This window comes from Peromyscus eremicus, chromosome 2, assembly GCF_949786415.1.
Source record: "Peromyscus eremicus chromosome 2, PerEre_H2_v1, whole genome shotgun sequence".
Classification (NCBI taxonomy): domain Eukaryota; kingdom Metazoa; phylum Chordata; class Mammalia; order Rodentia; family Cricetidae; genus Peromyscus; species Peromyscus eremicus.
The window spans coordinates 122,593,244-122,617,932 of record NC_081417.1 but is presented as its reverse complement, the minus strand read 5'-3'; the positions used below and the strand labels follow the sequence as shown (position 1 = coordinate 122,617,932).

At 48.9% G+C, this 24,689-nt stretch overlaps 2 protein-coding genes across 3 annotated transcripts in view; one reads left to right on the top strand and one right to left on the bottom strand.

The window, feature by feature from the left end:
• Zyg11a (zyg-11 family member A, cell cycle regulator) overlaps positions 1–2,174 on the top strand; it is a 38,779-nt gene extending 36,605 nt beyond the window's left edge. The window contains exon 14 of the mRNA XM_059256029.1: positions 1,965–2,174. Within this exon, the coding sequence (XP_059112012.1) occupies positions 1,965–2,173 (209 nt within the window). The 3' untranslated portion in view covers position 2,174. The remainder of the gene's footprint in view (positions 1–1,964) is intronic.
• A 2,128-nt stretch (positions 2,175–4,302) lies between these two features.
• Positions 4,303–24,007, bottom strand: Echdc2 (enoyl-CoA hydratase domain containing 2). 2 transcript variants are annotated; one of them, XM_059254667.1, is made up of 10 exons: positions 23,948–24,007; positions 16,317–16,384; positions 16,153–16,240; positions 12,940–13,026; positions 11,898–11,990; positions 10,451–10,507; positions 10,150–10,337; positions 7,014–7,064; positions 5,455–5,502; positions 4,303–4,809 (listed from the first exon to the last, which is right to left on the bottom strand). In XM_059254667.1, exons 2-10 carry the CDS (start codon positions 16,365–16,367, stop codon positions 4,732–4,734), a joined length of 741 nt encoding a protein of 246 aa, XP_059110650.1. In that variant the 5' UTR covers positions 16,368–16,384; positions 23,948–24,007; the 3' UTR covers positions 4,303–4,731. The 2 variants fall into 2 exon arrangements, with proteins under 2 accessions (XP_059110650.1, XP_059110649.1); XM_059254666.1 differs by lacking the exon at positions 23,948–24,007 and adding an exon at positions 19,849–20,059.
• Positions 24,008–24,689: the final 682 nt, after the last annotated feature.

Here is a 24,689-nt window from a genome sequence, read left to right as displayed (position 1 = left end):
CAAAATTACAGTTATGAAGTAGAATGAAAATAATTTTATAGATGGAGGTCACCACAACATGAGAACTGTGTTAAAGGGTCCCAGCATTAGGAAGGTTGAGAACCACTGGGCTAGAGAGATGGCTCAGTGGTTATGAATACTTAGTTCTCTTCCAGAGAACCCAGGTTTGGTTCCTGGCACTCACCTTCAGGTGACACACCATCTAATTCCATCTACAGGGGATCTGTCACCTTTTTTTTGGCCTGCATAGGTACTTACATGCACACACAAATTGTTAAAATTTTTAAATTAAGCCTAAAATTATTAAATAAAAAAGATTATTCACCCATGTCTGCTCCGTTTAACCACTGCTAAAAGGAAAGTGGAAATGTCTTATTACAGTTTTTTAAAAAGCTACAGAATTACAAGCACATCTGGGAGTAGATATCTAGCAGCAGAGACATCGTGTTCCTGCTCCTCACAGGTCAGTACTGTGAGCTAATGCTGCCTTTCCTTTTTTGTCTTCAGGTGCTGAGGGTTGGACTCGGCCTTGAACATGCTAGGCACCAAACAGAACTGGCCTCTTTCTGTGCATGCAATCCTACAGCTTGCTTTTCCTTAGTCACTTATCACTAATACTCTAATATGTGTTGTTTGAGACAGGGTCTCTCTAGGTAGCCCTGAATGTCCTGGAACTTGCTATGTACAAAAGGTGTGTCCTACCATGCCTGGACATGTTTTTATTTTATGCGTATAGGTGTTTTTGCCTGCATGTGTGAGTGTTTGCCATGTATGTGCAGTGCCTATAAATGCTGGAAGAAGGTATCAGATGCCCTGGCACTGGAATTCTAGACAAGCCCTTTGGAAGAGCAGTCCAGTGCTCTTAGCTGCTGAGCCACCTCTTCAGCCCCGAGAGCTTCTCTTCCTTATTCTGGCTCCAAGATCCTTCCTTCACTTTATCCATTCAGCTGGACATTTAGAATCTTTATGTGCATGTGTGTGTGTACATACAGTGCATGCAGGAACCTATGGAGGCCAGAAAAGAGGGTGCTGGAATCCCTGAAACTAGAATTACAAGTGGTTGTGGACTGCCACGTGGGTGTTAGGAACTGGACAAACAGATGACATGACCACTCCATCGTATAGTTAAGGGGAAGGATTTTTATTGTAGATAAGAGAAAGGGAACAGCCAGAGGCATCTGCAAGAGTCCCGAGCAGAAAAAGTAGACTGAAAATGGCCAGCAGACCGGACATGGCCAGGGCCATCTGCGAGAGAGGGGAGACTAGCAGGGGACCGAGATTAGAGAAGCAGAGAGAGCACAGGGCTGTAAGGAGAATGGGTATCTGCAGGGAGGGAAGCCCTGGAGCTGGAGGGAATTCACTGTAGGAAAGGAGATAAGTTTTTTTGTGACGAGTTAACAGTTACTTTTGATACTGAGGGAGCCTTGGAGGCCAGCATGAGCTTTGAAATGCTAATAGGCACCACAGGTAGCCATATGTCCCTTCTGCCAAAGGTAAGGGACATTTTAGTGGATGGGAACCAGTTTCACAAGTTCCTGAGGAATGCTGGCTTTTATCTAACCACCATAGAATCTCCTATAGTCCAGGCTAAGCTCACTGACTGCTCTTTGGAGTTTTCTCTGGGGCTACGAGGAGCCAGCAGAAGAAGTAAGCGCTGTTAGAACTGCGGCGCCATTCCTCCAGCTCTGCTGTGCTCTTTCCCAAAAGCTAGACCTAAAGGTGTTTGAAGCATGGAGTTGTCTAGAAAACACACACACACACACACACACACACACACACACACACACACACTACAATGGCCATCTGTGGTGTCACCATGTCATTGGAATTGACTTTTTTTTTAACCTCTTAATTCCGGGGCCACGAAGACTTTAATCTTTTCACTGTGTCTTTCATGTGAATGTGGTGAACTGGGAACATTTAAAATGCCAGTTGTCCACGGAGTGTCTTTGTTTTTCTTTTAGCTAGCAAATACTGCCAACTGTTGGTAGAAGAAGGAGGACTGCAACTCGTGTGTGATATCCAGGAGCGTGGTCAGGCCAATGCCCAGGTGAGGCAGATGGCGGCCTCCATCCTAGAGGACTTCAGGATGTACTTCACAAGCTACCAGAGACCCCCCACAGCCCCAGTGCCCTTTCTGACCCAGGGGCCTTTGAAGGGTGCTGCTGCTTAAGGACAGGGCTTCTGCCTTTGGGTAATGGAATTTGGAAACCAGTTTATCAGTTGACTGTCCTTGGTGGGTTTTGTTTGGTTTTTTTCTGTTACAAAAAGGCCGGGTCCTGTTCCTGCAGAACAGGGAGCAAAGACTTGAGGGAGACTTGGTGTTGTCACAGTCCCTCCGTGGCTCCAGGTTATGATAGGAAGGTGATCGCTGCTGCAGGGAGGAGCAGTTGTTACTGCTGTTTGCTTGTTTTGTTTGTTTGTTTATATCGAAATACTTTTGAGAGGTAGAAGGGGAAAAAACAAGACAGGTTTCACTATGTAGCCTAGACTGGCCTTGAGCTCAGCAATCCTATTGCTTCAGTACTGTGATTGGTTGTAAGCATGAGCTACCACACCCTGACAGCTTTGATTTTCTTTCCCCCTTTTCCTCCAATTAGAGGAATCAGACCATTGAGTATGTGTGAATGTATGGGGTTGAGGCTTGGTCCTGACTGAAGGTCTTACTATGCTTGAATATGTGTGTGTGTGTGTGTGTGTGTGTGTGTCTGTGTGTCCGTCCGTGTCCGTGCATGCATGTGAGTGAGCGCCTATAGAGGCCAGAAGAGGTTATTGGAATTGGAGCTGGATGTAGGCGGAGTTTTCCTATCCCACAAAAATAAAAACACTGTGACTTATTAATTACAAATGCTCGGCCAGTAGCTCAGACACTGACCAGCTCTTACATTTTAAGTTAACCCATATTCCTTGTTTACACTCTGCCACGTTGTGGTACCTTTGTTAGCATGGCATGTTCATCTCCTGCTCCCTCTGCTTATGTTGATGACTCCAGACTTCACCCTTCTTCCGTCATTCTCAGTTTGGGCTCTCCCACCTAATTTTATCCTGTTCAGCTATTGGCTAGTCAGCTTCTTTATTAACCAATGAGAGTAATCCATATTCCCAGTATACAGAAGGATTATTCCAAAGCAGCTGCAGTTGTCGGGTGAGAGCTGAGCACCAAACTCTGCAAGAGTAGGAAGCACTTGTACCCACTGAGCTTACCCTCTTTTTTTTTTTTTTTTTCTGAACATTGGTATGTCTGTGTGAGGGTATTGGAGTCCCTGGAACAGGAGGTATAGACAGTTGTAAGCTGCCATGTGGGTGCTAGGAATTGAACCCGGGTCCTCTAGAAGAATAGTCAGTGCTCTTAACCGCTGAGCCATCTCTCCAGCCCCTTGGTCAAGACTCTTAACTGGATTAGTGCCATAAACCCTCTTTGAGCATCAGTTGAGGAAGAAACTCATTCTTAGCAATTCTAAACCACATTCTAAATTATAGCCCCAGCCCTGAGACAGAAAAGATCTGAAGTTCAAGCCAATCTTGGCTATGTACACCTTGCTGCTTCTGCTCTCCACTGTCTCAGATAAGCAGAACTTAGGACCATGTCCATAAACTGCACTCTCTACTCATACCATGCTGTGTGATTCCAAAAACAAGGTTTTAGTTTCTGAACCTGGGTTCTAGTCCCTGGGAACACGGTGTTCCTGGGAACTAACCTTTGCCAGTGGGAAGGTGTGCAAGGTGTGCAGTCCAGCTCTCTATACCAGGCGGCCCTTCAAGTTTGGTTTCTTTCCCAGCAGCCTTCTCCTCACTCAGCAGATGAGACAGGAAGCTCAGGAAGGTGGTGCGGATGGTGCTGATTCTAAGGCCTGGACTCCTGTGGTTTTCTCCCTTCTGGGATATAGACATGGTATATGCCTTGGCAGCAAACCAACAGTATCGTTGCTGTGCACCCTGAGCCCTGCTTCAGTGACTCCAGGCCAAGCTTGTGCTGAGGATGCTCAGCCAGAGCTCAGCTCTGACAGCCTTGGTAGAAGAGGAGAGGAGGTGGGCATTTAGTGGGTAAGCAGGGGCCTGTGAGGAGCTGGCCCTGGATACCTTTTATTCTCCAAGTGTGGCACCTTCTAGCTCTCCTTTGCTCATGCCAGTTAAGTTCCACTTTCCCTCCAGGCACCCAGTCCTCTGTTGCCCACTGATTCCCCGTCCCTTCTTCCAGGCTGCTAATCCTGTCTGTCAGTCTCACTACCCAAGGCCTTCCTGCCGCCACTCTACTGTCTGCAGAAGGCACAGTCCACTGGTCCCCACAATTTCATTACAAGCTAACGGTTGTAGCATGTTTATTGAACACAAGGATCTTAGGTCATCACAACTGATTAACTTCCAGATAAAAAAGCTGAGTTCTAGAGAGGTTAAATGGTTTGTCCAGAATTTCCACTGAGTTATCTGTAGAGAGCTGGAGCCTGTGGACTGGCTCCTGACACTTGTTCCAATAAACCTGGATAGATTTTTTTTCTGTGAGGAAGAAACGAGGGCTTCCTTCTCAGTGGTCCATGGTGATCAGAGCCAGTGACAAAGACCCAAAGCTTATTTGAGTGAAGAGAACCAGAAGGAGCCAAGGCGATCTTGTGGATCGTGTGGAAGGTGGCAGTGGGTGGCTGGGGCAGCACCTTGGTTCTGGGCACCGTGCCAATCACAGTGTCTCATTGTTCTCGTGAAGAAACTGAAGGCCAGGGGTGAACTCAAGAGGGCTCACTTGCCAACAAATTTCGGGGGGCGTTTCTCCCTGAAGGCTGCCATCCCTTCCAGCCGGTCCTGGGTTGGGATGTTCTGCAAAGATACAATGGATATTAGTTTGGGAAGAACAGGACTAGAGGATAAAAAGGCCATTGTATAGGTAGATCTAGCCTGTATCAGCATCTGGGTCCAAGTGTTTCCATTGTCTCTGCACTCTGGGTTATGCAAAGTTGTGAGCCCCGAGGGCTGCTGTCTCAGGAAGGCCAGCCTCTGGCAGCTGTGCGGTCATTGTTGACCTCTGCAGAGCTCAGTTAGAATAGGCTCTGCATCGAGAATTTGGAGCGCCTGTGAGGGTGGTGATAGGTTCTGTTCACAAGCTTGGGATTTTTGTCTATTTGTTACGATGGAGAATAGCTCCCCCCCACTTCTCACAAGTTATGAAAATAATATGCCATCAAGTGTATAGCCCCTCTACAAGGTTGTCTGCGTGTTCTAACCACGCCTTAGCATACTAACTCCAGTTTAGCCCCCAATAGAGGCTAAGGTACTGGGCAGCAAAAGTCATTTTTTCTGTTTGTGAAGTATCTTTTTGTTCTGGTTCTCTGGGTATCAAATGATTAAGGAAAAGAGTCTTGAGGTGAAGACCTGTTAGGAGGCACTGGCATAGTTAGACTGCATGAGGCTCCCCATATTTGCTTAGCCTCCAACAAGCATCACAAACCAACAGTAATTACATACCTGGGCATAGCACATGTGTTCAATGGCCATCCCTGATGCGATGTCCACCTGCAAAAAAGTACTCGCTGATTCAATATGACTTTGTCCAACGCCATCCACATGGAAGAGCCAGCCCACCCTACTGTCTCTACCAGTCTGAGCAGAAATAACTGCTGCTCCATAGCTGATGCTTGGACTTCACAGCAGTGATGAAGGATGCTGAGAGAAATGGGGAGGAGGGTGTGGAATGTGCCTTCTAGGTAGAGGTAGCTTCTGCATGTTTCAGCCAGTGTCTCTTCCTCCTGGCTGCCTGGCCATGCCTTTTGTCAGGACTTAGGAGTGAGGCTCTGGTCTTTATGAACTGGCACATTCTCTAGCCTCTGCGGCCTTGTGCTCACTGTTGCTGATACTGGTAGTCACTAGCAAGCACTGTTCAAAGCAAGCATTTGATCTGCTGAGGAGAAGCCTGAGACATGTTAGAAGGTCGGGCTAATCTAACTGAAGTCCTGGATGCAGCAGTCAGGGGAGAGACTTGGTCTTTGGATTGAGACTCCTCCCTTCCAGGATGCCATCTTGCCATTCCTAGTCAATCAGTCCTCCATTTATATGCCCATGATTCTGCTTGTATTTTAACTTTTCTCTGGAGCCTACCCCCCCTTACTTCCGTCTGCCCCCTACCCCACTGAGGATTGAACACACACACACACACACACACACACACACACACACACTCTCTCACTGCATCAAAAAATGAACACGGCTTCAGGCACGTGAGGCAAGTGCTCTACTACTGAGCTACCGTGAAGTAGGGTCTCACTATGTAGTGTCTCAATATGTACCTCAAATTCTCAGCTTTCCAAATCCTGGGATCATAGGTGTTACCATCATACCTGGCCACATTACTGGCCTCAGCTCTAGCAAACATTCTTTGTTGTTGTTTTCAAGACAGGTTTTTCTGCATAGCCTAGGCTGGCCTTGAATTCTGAGATCCTCCTGCTTCTGCCTCCTGAGTGCTGAGATTAAAGGTGCGCGCACACGTGTGCACACACACACTCACAAACCCTTTCAAACATCAAAGTGAACAGTAATTCTTTTCATAGTTGGGGATTGAAGTCAGGACCTCATGCTAGCCAACAAGCTCTGAGCCAGTCCCGGATACTGGCTGTCCTATGGAGAGTACCACTAATACCATGTAGGCAGTGGACATATTTCATCCCTGCATCTCAGTTCTCATCTCAGGTCTGGTGCGGTGTACAGGGGAAGAATTGACAGGTAAGCTAATGTCCTGAGACCTGCACTTAGGCCCAAGCCCAGGTACATGAGCTGAGGACAACACAAACCTGCCTTCTTACTGCTCACTTTCATGTGGTTTTGCCCTTCTGAACCTATACAGAAGCCATGGAGATAGAACACAATCAATATTAACACCCACTGAAATGAGGTGCATGCACACAGGTCTCCAGCTCCAGGGGTGTTCAGAGAATCCATTTCTGAATTCTTGACAGCTGCGTGGTAGGAATCTACTACATCCAAGCCAATGACTGACATTGACATACAAGTCCTGACCACTAGAATCTCACCTCCATTCCTCGGTCGATGGCAACTTTGCCCAGTCGCACAGCAATGGGAGCCTAGGAGAGAGAACATCCAGAGATTTGGACTAAAGAGACACAGTTCTTACAAGGGTCTGATTCTGTGTCCAGCTTTCCTGTGGATACACCTCTTAAGTCAAGCTCCCTTTTCTATAACGAAGGAAGCACACTTCCTGGCCCTTTTAGTCTTAACCAGCTGAGGTTGCCGTCAGTCCATCCTTTCAACATGTCCTACCCACTGTAGTCACAAAGTATAACTGTCTTTGGTGCTGGACATTAAACCCAGAGCTTCGCCCATGCTAGGCAAGCACCCTCCCATGAGTTAGACCCACAGTGAGCCCTTCATCTGAGCAAACATTTAAGATCTTGTTGAAGCTGGTCTTCCCTGTGGTTCTTAGACTCAGGACTATAGGCATGTGCCACAAAGGTGTTCACAGACTGCTTACGGACATTTACACATTTTACAGATGTGAAATAGAGGCTCATGGGGTTGAAGCACTGGGACCACAAGTATCCAGCGAGTCCCCAACTCCCAGTCACCTTCCCAGCAAGTGCTAGTGTTGGGGTTTATTTTATACCTTTTTGTTTCTCTGTGTGACAGCCCTGGCTGTCTTGGAGCTCACAAAGATCTGTCTGGCTCTGCCTCCCGAGTGCTGGGATTAAAGGCGTGCACCACTACCACCTTTAATATCTTAATAGATCTGAGTAAACTCTAGAACCATTTCACTCTGTATTCAATGGTTTGCCCGCTAGGTGGTAATTGCTTACTACACAGTCCCTGTTGAGAAAGTTCTAAAAAACACAAAAGTTACTTTGATTTTATTTTAGAGACAGCGTGGATCTGGCTCTGCTGGGTGTAAAGGTGTGCACTGCCTATCATTCCTGCTTTTTTTTTTTTTTTTTTTTTTTTTGGCAGTACTAAGGATTGAGCCTAGCTATAGTCTTGTGTATCCTAGGCAAGCATTCTGCCACTGAGTCACATCCCCATCCCAAACCCGCCCTTTACCTACTTTTAAGGCACTGAAATGCTCATAAATCTAGGATAATGCCATGTATGTGGAAATCTGGATCACCTTGAACTTCTGTTCAGTTTATTCAAAAAGGCAATATCGAGCCTACATGTCCAGCGAGCTCGCTAGCCTAGCTTCCTCTGTGGAGGCTTCACTCACTCCCTTGGTCATTCAGAGACTTTGTGTCAGAAGTTTGTCAGCAGAAGGCTGCCCTCCAGAGGGCATTGGGCTCATTTTGTGTGTGAGTGTGTGTGTGTGTATACTATATTTATCCATCAAATTGTTAATGGGTATAGAGGCTGATTTGATAATTTTCATTTTTGTGAGCAGTGCTGCAGTTAATGGATGTCTCAGTTAAGGGAAACAAAGAATATAATTCAAATACTTTTTTTAAAGTTTGGCAAGGTTTTGTTGTTTATTACTGCTATTGCAATTTTATTTCATTTCTCTCTTTGTTTTTCTCTCCAAACCCTCGCATACTTCTTCCTACACAACTTTAAATCCATGATTTCTATTTTCATTAATTGTTACATTTGTACTCTGCTTTCCTTGCCAGAGAACACAGATAGAAAACGGTCTGAAACGAATTAATTGTCCTGACCCCCCAATTAAAGAACATCTCAGCGTGTGGATTATTTCAATTTAAGAGACTAGAGAAGTTCCCCTCTTCTCCAAAAAAGTTACAAGTTTGGGGGGCTTAGGACAGGATCGCGGTAGCCCAAGCTGGTCTTGAACTCAAATCCTTATACCTCAACCTCCTGAGTGCTAGCAATACACACTGGCTTCTGATGTAATTTTTTTTTTCTCCTCGAGTCAGGGTTTCTCTGTGTAACAATTCTGCCTGTCCTGGAACTCGCTCTGTAGACCAGGCTGGCCTCAAACTCACAGAGACCCACCTACCTACCTCTGCCTGCTGGACTCAAAGGCATGTGCCGCCATGCCCAGCTTCAAATGTCATCATAATGTTAAACTGATGTATGGCTCATATTTTTCTAAGTTTGTATTTTGGCTGTTTTGTAACATTTAGGAATGTTTAGAAATTAATATATTTCACTTCAAAATTAAAATTTTGTACAGATTCTACTTAAGAGTGTCTCTGTGTTTGTGTGCATGTCCACCTGTGTTGGTGTGTATGGACCAGATGACAGCCTCACATTTCATCCTCTGCCATGCTGGTCCACATTTTTTTAAGACGTGGTCGCTCATTGGCCTCCAGACAAACCCCTGGAATTTTTTACATTTGTTCTGGGGACTGAACTCAGATTCCCGTGCTTGGGAGGCAAACACTTACTGGCTAACCTCCCAGACACACATTCTGCAATCTTAGGTTTGACTGTAATCTGTGTTTCAGTGCTAAAGTTCAGTTGCCTTCTACCTTTATGAAAACTTGAGATCTCAACCTCACTTCCAGTGTCCTTTGTGAAAAGCCAGCAGACCTCAGAGCTTTGGAGTAGGGTCTAAACCTACCCAGCAAGTAGTTTAAATCTTGTGGGATCGCCCCCTTCAATGCCAGGGATGGACCCCAGGACTCATGCATACATAGCCCAGGCTAGCCTTTAACTCACTAGCCAAGGATGAGTGCTTGTTTAGAATGTCCCCTCTACCAACTCCTAATCCTTCCTTAAGGATTTTAAAAAATGAGTTAATGTATGTCCTGAATATTTCAAGAAAATCCACTATGCAGTTCTGGTAGGAAAGGTGACTGGTTGCATATCTAGTTTTCTAGTGTTTGGGGACACTTTTAAGTAAAGGCAGTGCTGTGCAATATCACATGTGCACAGGTATCTAGTGTGGATGAGGGACTGTTTAGTCCAATTTAAATAACTTCACCTTGCCGCCATGCTCCATACAAGAGATGAAGGTTGCTGTCATCACAGGAAGTTATTGGACACTGCAGCTTTAATGGCTTGAAGCCCACTAGATTCCAGTCCTTCTGAATTCACTGTGTTTTAATTCAGAAGTTGGCTTTAGCTCCTGTGTAACCGAATAGGTGCCAAAACTCCAGGGGGTCACTTTTCATCTTTAGGTATGTGGGTCTTGTGCAGCTCCAGGAAACATCTGGCCCCATGGGCCCCCCATCACCCCTCCGTTCTGTGCTCCAGCTGTTACCGTACCTGGGGCAGGATCTCCTGAGCCAGTGCCAGTGCCCGGTGGTAGGCAGCATTACCCTCCTCATTCTGAGCCACAGCATGGTTTACCAGGCCTAACTCATGGGCCTGCACCCCATTCAGTCTCCGGCCTGTGAAGATGAGCTCCTTCGCTAGGGCCACGCCCAGGCAGCGGGGCAGCCTCTGAGTCCCTCCTGCCAGTATGGAGAGGTGAGAGCAGTGAGTCCGGATGAGAAAGGCAAATTCAGAGAAACTCAGGACGGAAGGAGGAAATGACCTAACAGGGAAGTGAGTCAGGTGAAGTTACCTGCTCCTGGAAGAAGTCCGCGAGTGGTCTCAATTAGCCCCATGACAGCTGTGGAAGCTGTTGAAACAGAAAAGAATGAAGTTGCCCCTTGCCCATCCTCCATTACTAGTCCCAGAGTAGATCATAACTCTACCTCTCCAGCTACTTCCTCAAGGTCTGGCCATACCCAGACCTCTCCAGACTCCACCCAGGCCAGCCACCCACCACCCAGCTGCTATGATTGTCAATCAACAGGTCTTCCCTTCCTGAGCATCCATTGGGGGAAAAGATGGCTGCCCTTCTGCCCACATCACACAGACTATGAAACAATGGAGTGAGTGCCAGCAACAAGGAATGGGTCGCCGGTGGATGCCTGACATCGACGTGTAGGTCACTGGATTTTCTGTCCCATGGACCCTGAGGTCCAACCTGGACTGTTCATGGTGCCTGTTACAACTGTGGTTCTCCTTCATAGGTTGTATCGGCCTGAAATTTCCCTGAAGGTTCATAGGGCAGTCTTCTGAGTTTTGCTTCCTGGGTGCTTTTCCTTCATAGTCCTCTGTTGAGTTCCCTAAATACACGTCCCCTGACCTGTACGGTGTAGGAAGTAAAATGGGGCTGCACCATAGCAACCGTAGCCTTGTCAAGAGAACTTTCTATTCTCCACTCTGAGTTAGCTGCCTTGGGCAAGTGAGTGGCCTGCGGAATTCTGTTACCTGGCTGTAGGATCAAACCCTCTCCAGCTGTGTGTGTGTGTGTGTGTGTGTGTGTGTGTGTGTGTGTGTGTGTGTGTGTTACTGGGAACGGAACCAAGCCTTAGGCATGCTAGGCAAACCCTCTACCCCTGAGCCACACCCCAAAGCCCCGCTCAAGTGTCTCTTCCACACACTGTGTAGACAGAAGGCGCCTTCATGCCTGAATACATAATTTAATATTCCTGGGTTTAAAAGGGAAGGCACGAGGGGGTGGGCACCTCGATGGCACTCCAACTGTCTACCTCTAAGAAGGGCTCTCCCAGCTAAGTCTGACCTTGAAAAGTGACCAATGACCTTGGTTATCCTCCCCGACTTAGGGCTCCACTGGAGAACAAGTAACCACAAGCCTGGCTGGCACCGGGAAGCAGATCACGCTGCCCCGTCACCTTTGCAGTGAGTTGGGACAGTGACAAACAGCCCCTGTGGCTCACCTTTGTTCAGTTCAGGTTCATCAGATTTGGCCAGACCTAGATGGTCAGACTCCCTAACGTGGTCCTGTCTGGCTTCACCTCTCTTGGCTGCACAGTCAGACAGTCAGCTGTGGTTCAGAGGTTCCTGCAGCCTTCCTCAGATGAGGAAAGCCGCTTGCTCGGGCACGGTAGAGAACAGCAGTGGGTGGTGAAGCATCTCTGCCTGCTTCCCCTGAATCCTACGCTGCCTGCCTCCGTTTCTCTCCTGTTTGGAAGGCCAAGCGTGCCGGCTGACTTACGTACCTGCTGTTCGGAGGTCACAGGCCAGGGCAAGTTCCAGGCCCCCGCCCAAGGCAAACCCGTCCATGGCTGCAATAGTGGGCGCAGGGAAGGCAGCTGTGGGGACAAAAGATTGGCTTAGCCTGCGGCAAAACCTAGCAGGTCCAGGGCAGAGACCCGAGGCCCACGGTCCAGGACAGAGGCCCTTGCGGATCCCGGGTTGAGGAGCCTCACCTGATACCTCAGCCAGATTTTCTGAGAAGGAAACTGTTTTTCCCAATAAGGTTAAGTTCTGGGGCCCCACTGGGGGGTTGGGAACAGGGAAGTGGGCCGATGCTGCAGGCCCACCCTCTTGCTGGGACCTGCTTCCCTGTGTGCCAAGCCCTGTGCAGGGTCCTGGCATGGAACCCAACCAGATGTGGTCCTGCCTACCATGGGGATCAGCCTAAGAAGGAAGACAAACTCCTAACCAGGCAATGACAATCTGAGGCCTTCTGCACTCTGAGAAGAGGGAGCTTAGAGCTGGTGAGGAGGACTTCCTGTAGGAGGAAGCATCGGAGGCCTTAAAGGGTGGCTGAAGGTTCAGGAGGCTGGGCAGGGTATGCCAGGCAGTAGGAACAGCCATTGTCAAAGCCTGAAAGTGTGTTCAGTGAACTTGACCATCTGGAGTTACTAGGCAGGAACCCTGAGGACAGACAAGGAGGTCCACTGGACTGGGTACATTGCTAAAGAGCTAGCTAGGGCTGCTAGACATAGCTTGTAGCTAGGCTTGGTGGCATATGCATGCCTGCAATCCCAGCAGTAGGGGAGGTCCAGCCTAGACTACCCAGGGTGTCTAAAATAATAATAATAATAATAATAATAATAATAATAATAATAATAATAATAATTTTAAAAGGAAGAGAAGGAGTGTCCTTCCCCAATCACCCCACCCCACCCCAAGTAATCCCTTGTGCTTTCACTGAGCTCAAAACAGAAAGAATACTCTCTTTAGAGAAGGGGTGAGTCAGGCAGAGGAGGTGCCAGCAGGGGCCCCCAGCCCTCCACCCCCCTCTCAGACTCTCACCAATCTCACTCATCAGACCTCGGAGGCGCTGGACAAAGATTCCCACCTCCACAGCACTCATCTGCTCCCGCTCCTTCAGGTCCGCACCTGCAGAGGGCGAGCTGCCGGTGACTAGGAAATGGCCCCTTACAAAACCCCAGGTGGCTAAAGGAGCCAGCAAAGGGGACTTGAGCAGAAGCAGTCAGGGAGGAAGGGGAGGAACCAGGAAACCCAGGAGCCAGTGGGGGAAGCAGGCATCAGTAAAGAGAGGGGCAACCACGGCATCGAAACAAAGTGGACTCCTTCAAAGTGAAGGTCCTTTGTACATCAAAGGACACTGTCAAGGGGCTGGAGAGGTGGCTCCGTGGTGAAGACTGCTCTTCCAGAGGACCCGACTCAATTCGCAGCACCAGCATGGTGGCTCACAGCCATCTGTAACTCTAGTTCCAAAGGATTGGGCACCCTCTTCTGGACTCCTTGGAAACGGAATGCGTACATGCGGCAAAACACCCATACACACAAATAAAATCTTTTTTAAATTGTATTTATATTTTATGTATGAGTGCTCTGCAGGCCAGAACAGGGCATCAGATCCCATTACAGATGGTCATGAGCCACCACGTGGGTGCTGGGAATTGGACTCAGGACCTCTGGAAGAGCAGCCAGTGCTCTTAATCGCTGAGCCATCTCTTCAGCCCCCTAAAAATAAATCTTAAAAAAATATGAAAAGAACACATGTCAAGAGCATGAACAGAAAACTTGCAGATAGGAGAAAAACAGTTTTCTCTCTCTCTTTTTTTCCCCAGACAGGATTCACTGTGTAACTTTGGCTGTCCTGGAACTCACTATGTAGACCAACGTGGTCTCAAACTCACAGAGATCTGTCTGCTTCTGCAGAGTGCTGGCATTAAAGGCGTGTGCCACCACAGATGGCCTTTAAATATTTTATTTATTTATTTATTTATTTATTTATTTATTTTAAGATTTATTTATTTATTTATTATGTATACAGTGTTCTGTCTGCATGTATCCCTGCAGGCCAGAAGAGGGAGCCAGATCTCATTACAGATGGTTGTGAGCCACCATATGGGTGCTGGGAATTGAACTCAGGACCTCTGGAAGAACAGCCAGTGTTCTTAACCTCTGAGCCATCTCTCCAGCCCCCTAAATATTTTATTTTAAATTGTGTGTGTGTGTTGTCTGTGTGTACATCTATGCAGAGGCCAGAAGAAAGCAACAGATCTGCCGGAGCTGGAGTTACAGGTGGCTGTGAGCCTTCTGGTGTGGGTGCTGGGACCCACACTTAGGTCCTCTGGAATAGCAGCTGTGCTGGTTTGAATGAGAAGGGCCCCATAGGCTCATATATTTGAATGCCTCATCACTAGGGAATGGCACTCTTTGAGAAGGATTAGGAGGTGTGGCCTTGTTGGAGCAAGTGTGTTACTGCCCAGCCTCCTCCCCTCCCCTACCCTCCCCCTCTCCTCTCCCTCCCTCCGTCCGTACCCCCCCGCACCCCCCCTTTGCCTTCCGGTCAGGATATAGCTCTGGACTACTACACCACCATGCCTGCTTAAGATAGCAGTATATGCTCTTAATTGCTGAACCACCTCCCCAGCCTCCAGAAGGATGACTTTCCACAAAAAATAAAATAATAAATAAATAAATAATAAAAAGATCACAAGCTGGGGGCTGTGGCACACACCTGTAATTCCAGCACTTAGAGGTGGAGATATGAGGATCAGAAGTCCAAGATCATCCTCAGCTACAAAGTGAGTTCAAGGCTAGCCTGGGCTACAGAAAAAAATGTCTCTTAAAAAAAGAAAGAAGGCCCGGTGGTGGTGGAGCATGCCTTTAATCCTAGCACTCAGGAGGCAGAGCCAGGTAGATCTCTGTGAGTTCGAGGCCAGCCTGGTCTACAGAGGGAGATCCAGGAGAGTCGCAAAGCTACACAGAGAAACCCTGTTTCGAAAAACCAAAAGAGAAATGCCCTTGTGAGTGCCAGGTGATGCAGGTTAGGGGCAGTGCTCTAGGGACAAGACTGGAATTTACCTTGTGAGCGTGTTGGGACTCAGCGTGTTCTGGTAGAAGCTCCCCTCAGCCCCTGGCACCCACATACCCAAACAGTCTGGAATGTTCTGGTAGAAGCCCCCCTCAGCCCCTGGCACCCACATACCCAAACAGTCTGGGATGTTCTGGTGGGAGCTCCACCTCAACTCCCCTCTCCCATCTCTCTCCCCAGAACCTGCCCCCTCAAAGCCTGCCAAAAGCCAGCCCCTCCCTGGGGCTGCTCAAGACCATGCCTACAGGGTACTTAAGGCCTGCTGTGAAGGCAATACAGACCCTATCTTAGGGTAGGGCCACAGTCTTAGACCACCTGCTGTACTCAGTTCCAGGAAGGGCCTCAGGAATGTGCCATGACAACTCCAACAGATACAGGGCAGTATGCTCCTGCAGACATCCTGTCTGCGTTTTATGGCTCTTGAAGATATCCAGATTATCTTGCTGAGCAGTCCAGATAATCCTGCTCAGCAAGTTGTGGTTCCCTACCAAAAAGTCTAACCCAATGGTTTCAAATGTGGTTTCATGCCCAAAGTCTAGACCAATAGTTTCGAAAAATTACCTTGCCCCATATCCCTTCCACCCAATCCCAAATTGCCAAAGTATGTAATTCCCGGCTGCGTTTTTTTTTTTTTTTTTTTCTATAAAAACTCTCAACACCTGGGCTTGCGGCTGCCGCCACATTTCCCTCCATCTGCAGTGCGGTGGCCTAGGGTCGAACCTGACAATGAAAGGACCCTTATGTGCTTGCATCGAAAACTGGCTCCTTGGTGGTCTCTGGGGGTTTCGTGAAACAGGTACAACACCTGGTAGCCATATTTGGCATGTGACCCTTCCCCTATGACCCTTCCCCTGCCTTCCCAAGGGTCACCCAGGATTGCTTTGCTCATTAAACCTAGATTAATTCGGTTTGATTTGGCTTACTGCATCAGTGGTGGTGGGAACCCAGCAACTGGGGGATTTAAAACTTATCAGGAAGCAAGGTAGACCAGAAAGAACAAAGATACGGGCCAGAGAGACCAAGTTCAAACTGAGTCCTGTTCTAGCCCTCACTAGCTGTGTAGACCAGACTTGGCGAGGAACTTCACCTGCCCATCTGTAAAATGGGACCGCGTTCTATGTGAGAGCCCTAAGGCACACCAATCCCTGAGGAGGAGAGGGTGTGGGGGCACCCACCTGCACAGAACACGCCCTTCACTCCACTCCTGAAGATCAGGACTCGGACTTGCTGGTCTTCCCGAAGCTGGGCCAGCGCTTCCAGCAGCTGGAGAGGACAGAGGACAATTACTCAGGTCCCTCCTGGCCCATCCCTGGCCACGCCCTGGTGTGCCCTTTCTCACCTCACTGACGAAGATGTTCCCCAGGGCATTTCGGGCATGAGGTCTGTTCATCAGAATCTCAGTGATTCCTGCAAGGGACAGGCAGCCTTGAGTGAGCCAGCTGGTTCTGCTCAGTCAGACTGAGGCCTGGAGACAGGAGGCCCAGGTTCAGGGTAGCCTCTTCCCTTGGGGAGCAGTGTGAGCTGCAGCAAGCCACACACTCGACTTGGGCCTCAGTTTCTCCAACCATTAAATAGAATAACCTCTCTCTCTCTGCCCCAGAGGGAGTAGAGGGATTTGTGAACTGTGATTCAGAGCTACATGAGAAACGAGCTACCAGCATGGTACACAGATCCACACGCTCTCTCATACATGTTCCTGTAATTCCATAGCTCCTTCCATATGATTCTCCCCAACCCCCAACCATCCATTTCCCTCTAAAGAGTAATACTCAGGCAAATATCCTTGTATCCGCCAGCCAGGATAAAGAAATAGAACTGAAACAACCACCCCAGGACCTCACCACCAGCCCTGATCAGTCAGTCCAGCTCCTCTCCTCAGTTTGTAGAAATCACCTCCGTGGATTTCTTTCTTTTTCCAGAAAATTGTTATTCTTTTTTTTTTTTTTTTTTTGGTTTTTCGAGACAGGGTTTCTCTGTGCAGCTTTGCGCCTTTTCCTGGAACTCACTTGGTAGCCCAGGCTGGCCTCGAACTCACAGAGATCCACCTGGCTCTGCCTCCCGAGTGCTGGGATTAAAGGCGTGCGCCACCACCGCCCGGCAGAAAATTGTTATTCTTAATATAATTCTATAATATAATATAATGTTGAGATGGGGTCTAATGTAACCCAGACGGGCCTCCAGGTTGCTATGTAGCCAAGAGGATCTGGCTGCATAGCAGCTGATCCTCCTGCCTCCACCTCCTAAGCACTGGGATTACAGGCAAGGGCTACCTCACCCAGTTTATGTGCGGCTAGCGATCAAAGCCAGGGTCACGTATGCCAGGGGAGGACTCTACTGACTGAGCTATATCCTCAGTCCCAGAAAAATGCATCTATTTATTGGAGACAAGATCTCCAATGTATCCCTGACACACCTGGAATTCACCATGTAGACAGTGGTGGCACACGCCTTTAATCCCAGCATTCGGGAGGCAGGGCAGGTGGATCTCTGAGTTCAAGGACAGCCTGGGCTACAGAGTGAGTTCCAGGAGAGCCAAAGCTGCACAGAGAAACCCAGTCTTGGAAAAACAAAACAAAACAAAAAAATAATAAAATAAAATATTCATTTCCAGGGCCAGAAAAGATGGCTCAGTGGGTAGAGGTGTTTACTGCCAAGCCTGACAATTTGAGTTCATTCGTGGGACCCACATATTGGGAATCAAAACCTGCAAATTGTCCTCTGACCTCCACACACGCTTTGCGGCCTGTGCCCCCTCCTCCCACCCAAAATACCCATGTTAAAAATATCTATTAAATGTTCGTTTCCTTGCTATCTATTGTAGAAATCTCTTAATCCCCCCCCCCCCACCATCATAAGGAAAATTGTTGGGAGTGGGCGAGCCAGGTGCTTCCTAGTTTACATCTGGCAGTCTGAGCCGGAAGCTGCCCTGATGCAGTCCCTTCTTTAGCAAAAGGCCAGATTGGCTCAGGGCAGTCCTGGTTCTGGACACCCCGCTTGGATCACTGAAGAAACGCCACTCAAGCAGCAGGAATTTCTGTAACTGCAACTGTTGCCTAAGCCACCGGTTCCTGCTGTGGGGCTTCTCTAATCAGAACTGTCCCAGGCTGCACCTCCTGGAAACTGCAGCTTATTTCCCTGTGACCCGGCCTGCCCCTGTTCAGCGAACCCCCGACTGCCCCTAGTGGCCAGCAGGTGCAAGGCCTTTCTAGAAAATTGCAGGTTTACAACTGGGAAGGGCATAAGGCCTTATAAGAGCATTGTTAATTACGTTGGACTTCTTTTAAAAATTACATTTATAGCCAGGTGGTGGTGGTGCACTCCTTTAATCCCAGCACCCGGGAGGCAGAGGCAGGTGGATCTCTGAGTTCCAGGACAGCCAGGGCTACACAGAGAAGCCCTGTCTCGAAAACAAAAAACAAAACCAACAACATTACATTTGTTTATTTATTTGTCTATTGTGTGAATGTCTGTATGTGTGTGAGCATGTACATTCCATGTCCATTATGTGGAGATCAGAAGACAACCTGAGTGAGCTAGGTCTCCCACCGTGTGGATCCCTGGACTCAGAATGGATCTTGTCAGGTTGGGTGGCAAGGACTTTTCCCCCTAAGCCGTCTCCACAGTCGATGCGGAATAATTATCATCATCATCATCATCATCATCACCATCATCATTATTAGACACTGGGTCTCATTATGTAGCTGGCCTAGAACCTGCTGTGTGAACCAGGCTGGCCTGGAATAGTCAGAGATCCACCTGCCTCTGCCTCCCAAGTGCTGGGATTAAAGGTGTGCACCACTGTGCCTGGCCCCATGATGCAATTCTTCATTCTCCCTTGACTAGAGGCTTTCACCAGACTCTAGGGTGGGGGAATCCTTTCTCTTCCCATGTCCCCATAACTTTCCCTGTCTTTCTATTCTGCCTCAGTGGGACAATGGTGGCCGTTCATGTCTGTCAAAGGTGACGGATGCACAGAGGGACCGGTGTACATCAGCAGGAAGGTGGTGGTAGTTTAGATTTATTCAGAAAAGCAGCAGCCCTTCAAAATTTGGTGCAGGTCTTGAGGAGGAAGAGACACTATAAAAAGTCCAGTGCTATGCCATCCGCATAAGTTAAAACTGACATGAGGGGCCAGCAAGATGGATCAGCCGGGGCTGGAAAGAACACAGGCTGCTACTCCGGAGGATCTGGGTTCAAGACCCAGAACACACGTGGCTGCTCACAGGGCACCAGGAGCTCATGTGATACACAGACATAAATGCTCGCAAAGGACATAAAAGATTAATTTTTTTTAAAAGTGTGCCCTGTGGCACACACACACCCACACATATTCAGTAATAAAATGAGTAAATAAATGTGGCATGAACAATAAAAACAAAATACATCAGACGTGGGAAAGGAGATGGGATGGGGGTTACACAGACTGGAGAGAGGGGTCCACACCCAGCTAATTCACCTGATGTCCACCCATACTTCACAGCATATTGTACAATAAAAGACTTTATTGCTGATGGTCGTGAACTCGCCCCGGGTGTCAGCGGACTCCCCTTGCTCCCTCAGGTCCCTCCGGATTGGATCTTCCATCTCCGCCCCCCGGATCATTGCCAAGGCCCTACCAAGGAAAAGTCCTGGCCAGCACTCTTCTTGGTCCTGATCCCCTGGAGCACAGCTCCGCTCTGATCCCTCCTCTCCTTTCACACCTCCCCCCAGGCCTCCAGAGAGTTTGGGGAAACTGATACAAAGTCCACCCCAGTCAAAGTCGGGGAGCTCCCTCTCGGCCCTGGGGCGGCCTGAAATCCAGTCCTCCTGCCCTCCCGCCTTCGTCTCCCGGCGGCGTGGTGGGTCCAGGCCCGCCGGGCCGGTAACTTTACCTTGGTCTGGACCTGTCAGCGCGTGCACTTGGATCTCGGCTGTCCTGGTCGTCGCCTTGGAGGCGCAGTCGCGGGCCCCCGGGGACCTCCAGGGGCGCGAGAGGCGCAGCGCGCGGGGCAGGGCGCGCAGCATCGGGGAGCAGGCTGGCATCGGGGAGCAGGCTGGCTCCGTAGCGCGGAGACCGGCGACCTCCTCGGCTGGGTTCCAGAGTCCCAGTTCCGGGGCGGGCGAGGCCTCGCAAAGGGCTCCACCTACGGGCGGAGGGAAGGGTTCGGCGGCCCGTGCCCCCGGGAGACCCCGAGGCGGTGTGGGAAAGCTCAGCTTCCTGGTGAGATCTGGGCAGGCTGCAGATTTCCTTGGGATGCGCGGGTAGGAAGGTGGTGTCCAAACCCGAAGGTGTTGTGTGCACCTTCTTCACGTGTACCCTCAGTTCATGTCATTGCGTTAGTCACTGGGGGGTGGTCTGCGCCCAGTGACAAGGTCTCATTTTCCAGAGGCAGTAAGGTCAGTGCTGGCTCCTCCCAGTTTAACTAACTCATAGAAATAGCTCTGAACCGCCAGTTTCTAAACTCGATTGTCCACCTAACCTACCTCTGTAGAGGCCTTGCAGGGACCTAGTTGAGTCATCCAGGGTGAATCAATCAAGTGTCTGAGGAGAACACCCCCACAGCTAAGCTGTGGGCGCACTGTTAAGCCATCTAAGAGTAAAACTCATGCCCCTGATTATTTGTGTGTGTACGCAGCAGGCAGAGGGAGAGTGTCTCTGTTAAACCACAAATAGCCAGATATCATCCGCAGCTAGGCAGTGATCTCAAGGCCAGCTTGTGGCAAACAACACAAAATAACAAATAACACAGCAAACTGTACAATCTATATTCAAAACGCTAAAAGGAAAAAAAAAACCAAAAAAAAAAAAAAAACTGTTTATCAAGAATCCCAAATTCAACAAACTGTCTTTTAAAAGTGAAGGAGAAGCTGGGTTCTGTGGCTTTAATGCCAGCACTCCAGAGACTGAGGCAGGCAGATCTCTGTGAGTTCAAGGCCAGCATGGTCTACACAGCAGAGCAAGTTCCAGGTCAGGCTCCAAAGCTACACAGAGAAACCCTGCCTTGAAAAACAAAACAAAACAAAGGCAAGTGCCACCCTGCCCAGATCAGAGTAGCCTTGAACTCCTGATTCTCCTGTTCCTACCTACCAAAGACTGGGCTTACAAAGAGTACGCCTCTATGCCCAGCAAGAGACCCAATCTTAACACTTTAGACGAGTCTGTGTGAAGTCAGTGGGACAGATCTTAGAGTGGACATCTTTTTTATAAGACAGAGCAGAGAAGACAAAACTCTTTCTAAAGGGATTTGGCCAAGGTGTTAAGCATCGGTGAATACTGCTAAGAATACTAATCGCAGGGGCTGGAGCAATGGCTCAGTGGTTAGAATGAGCACAGGCTGCTCTTCCAAAGGACCCTCACTCAGTTCCCAGCATCTGCCGCTCACAACTATCTGTAACTCCAGGTCCAGGAGATCCAACATCCTCTTCCTGTCTCCAAGGAAACCAGGCACACATGTGTGCACATATATACAAGCAGGCAAAATACTCACATACATATGATAAAAATAAATCTTTAAGAAGAAAAAAATAAATAAGCCAGACAGTGGGGGCACATGCCTTTAATCCCAGCCCTTGGGAGGCAGAAGCAGGTTCTGAGTTCAAGCCCAGCCTGGTCTACAAACTGAGTTCTAGGACAGCCAAGGCTGCACAGAGAAACCCAGTCTTGGAAAAACAAAACAAAGCAAAACAAAACAAAAAAATAAATAAAATAATTTATTTCCAGGGCCAGAAAAGATGGCTCAGTGGGTAGAGGTGTTTACTGCCAAGCCTGACAATTTGAGTTCATTCGTGGGACCCACATATTGGAGAATCAAAACCTGCAAATTGTCCTCTGACCTCCACACACGCTTTGCGGCCTGTGTTCCCTCCTCCCACCCAAAATACCCATGTTAAAAATATCTATTAAATGTTCGTTTCCTTGCTATCTATTGTAGAAATCTCTTAAACCCCCCCCCCCCACCACCATCATAAGGAAAATTGTTGGGAGTGGGCGAGCCAGGTCCTTGCTTCCTAGTTTACACCTGGCAGTCTGAGCCGGAAGCTGCCCTGATGCAGTCCCTTCTTTGGCAAAAGGCCAGATTGGCTCAGGGCAGTCCTGGTTCTGGACACCCTGCTTGGATCACCGAAGAAACGCCACTCAAGCAGCAGGAACTTCTGTAACTGCAACTGTTGCCTAAGCCACCGGTTCCTGCTGTGGGGCTTCTCTAATCAGAACTGTCCCAGGCTGCACCTCCTGGAAACTGCAGCTTATTTCCCTGTGACCCCGGCCTGCCGCTGTTCAGCGAACCCCCGACTGCCCCTAGTGGCCAGCAGGTGCAAGGCCTTTCTAGAAAATTGCAGGTTTACAACTGGGAAGGGCATAAGGCCTTATAAGAGTGTTGTTAATTACGTTGGACTTCTTTTAAAAATTACATTTATAGCCAGGCGGTGGTGGTGCACTCCTTTAATCCCAGCACCCGGGAGGCAGAGGCAGGTGGATCTCTGAGTTCCAGGACAGCCAGGACTACACAGAGAAGCCCTGTCTCGAAAACAAAAAACAAAACCAACAACATTACGTTTGTTTATTTATTTGTCTATTGTGTGAATGTCTGTATGTGTGTGAGCATGTACATTCCATGTCCATTATGTGGAGATCAGAAGACAACCTGAGTGAGCTAGGTCTCCCACCGTGTGGATCCCTGGACTCAGAATGGATCTTGTCAGGTTGGGTGGCAAGGACTTTTCCCCCTAAGCCGTCTCCACAGTTGATGCGGAATAATTATCATCATCATCATCACCATCATCACCATCATCATTATTAGACACTGGGTCTCATTATGTAGCTGGCCTAGAACCTACTGTGTGAACCAGGCTGGCCTGGAACAGTCAGAGATCCACCTGCCTCTGCCTCCCAAGTGCTGGGATTAAAGGTGTGCACCACTGTGCCTGGCCCCATGATGCAATTCTTCATTCTCCCTTGACTAGAGGCTTTCACCAGACTCTAGGGTGGGGGAATCCTTTCTCTTCCCATGTCCCCATAACTTTCCCTGTCTTTCTATTCTGCCTCAGTGGGACAATGGTGGTCGTTCATGTCTGTCAAAGGTGACGGATGCACAGAGGGACCGGTGTACATCAGCAGGAAGGTGGTGGTAGTTTAGATTTATTCAGAAAAGCAGCAGCCCTTCAAAATTTGGTGCAGGTCTTGAGGAGGAAGAGACACTATAAAAAGTCCAGTGCTATGCCATCCGCATAAGTTAAAACTGACATGAGGGGCCAGCAAGATGGATCAGCCGGGGCTGGAAAGAACACAGGCTGCTACTTCAGAGGATCTGGGTTCAAGACCCAGAACACACGTGGCTGCTCACAGGGCACCAGGAGCTCATGTGATACACAGACATAAATGCTCGCAAAAGACATAAAAGATTAATTTTTTTTAAAAGTGTGCCCTGTGGCACACACACACCCACACATATTCAGTAATAAAATGAGCAAATAAATGTGGCATGAACAATAAAACAAAATACATCAGACGTGGGAAAGGAGATGGGATGGGGGTTACACAGACTGGAGAGAGGGGTCCACACCCAGCTAATTCACCTGATGTCCACCCATACTTCACAGCATATTGTACAATAAAAGACTTTATTGCTGATGGTCGTGAACTCGCCCCGGGTGTCAGCGGACTCCCCTTGCTCCCTCAGGTCCCCCCTCCCCCCTCCGTCCGCCCCCCCCCCCCCCCCATCATTGCCAAGGCCCTACCAAGGAAAAGTCCTGGCCAGCACTCTTCTTGGTCCTGATCCCCTGGAGCACAGCTCCGCTCTGATCCCTCCTCTCCTTTCACACCTCCCCCCAGGCCTCCAGAGAGTTTGGGGAAACCGATACAAAGTCCACCCCAGTCAAAGTCGGGGAGCTCCCTCTCGGCCCTGGGGCGGCCTGAAATCCAATCCTCCTGCCCTCCCGCCTTCGTCTCCCGGCGGCGTGGTGGGTCCAGGCCGGCCGGGCCGGTAACTTTACCTTGGTCCGGACCTGTCAGCGCGTGCACTTGGATCTCGGCTGTCCTGGTCGTCGCCTTGGAGGCGCAGTCGCGGGCCCCCGGGGACCTCCAGGGGCGCGAGAGGCGCAGCGCGTGGGGCAGGGCGCACAGCATCAGGGAGCAGGCTGGCTCCGTAGCGCGGAGTTCAACTAACCTACCTTTGCAGAGGCCTTGCAGGGACCTAGTTGGGTCATCCAGGGTGAATCAATCAAGTGTCTGAGGAGAACACCCCCACAGCTAAGCTGTGGGCGCACTGTTAAGCCATCTAAGAGTAAAACTCATGCCCCTGATTATTTGTGTGTGCACGCAGCAGGCAGAGGGAGAGTGTCTCTGTTAAACCACAAATAGCCAGATATCATCCGCAGCTAGGCAGTGATCTCAAGGCCAGCTTGTGGCAAACAACACAAAATAACAAATAACACAGCAAACTGTACAATCTATATTCAAAACGCTAAAAGGAAAAAAAAAAACAAAACAAAAAAAAAAACTGTTTATCAAGAATCCCAAATTCAACAAACTGTCTTTTAAAAGTGAAGGAGAAGCTGGGTTCTGTGGCTTTAATGCCAGCACTCCAGAGACTGAGGCAGGCAGATCTCTGTGAGTTCAAGGCCAGCATGGTCTACATATTGAGTTTGGGGTCAGCCAGGGCTCCACCGAGACACTGTCAAAAAAAGAAGAAAAAAATCCATGCAAACAGTTAACAAAAGAGAACAGGAGTGGCTT

What these genes read in the sequence shown, in the direction of transcription:
- Echdc2 (XM_059254666.1), bottom strand. Translation starts at nt 19,999, where the DNA reads ATGCCAGCCTGCTCCCCGATGCTGCGCGCCCTGCCCCGCGCGCTGCGC. An exon ending in GAAGGGCGTGTTCTGTGCAG is followed by an intron (nt 13,027 to 16,152) that starts GTGGGTGCCCCC and finishes CGCCCTCTGCAG; the next exon opens with GTGCGGACCTGAAGGAGCGG. An exon ending in CTCAGGAGATCCTGCCCCAG is followed by an intron (nt 7,065 to 10,149) that starts GTACGGTAACAG and finishes TCTCTCTCCTAG; the next exon opens with GCTCCCATTGCTGTGCGACT.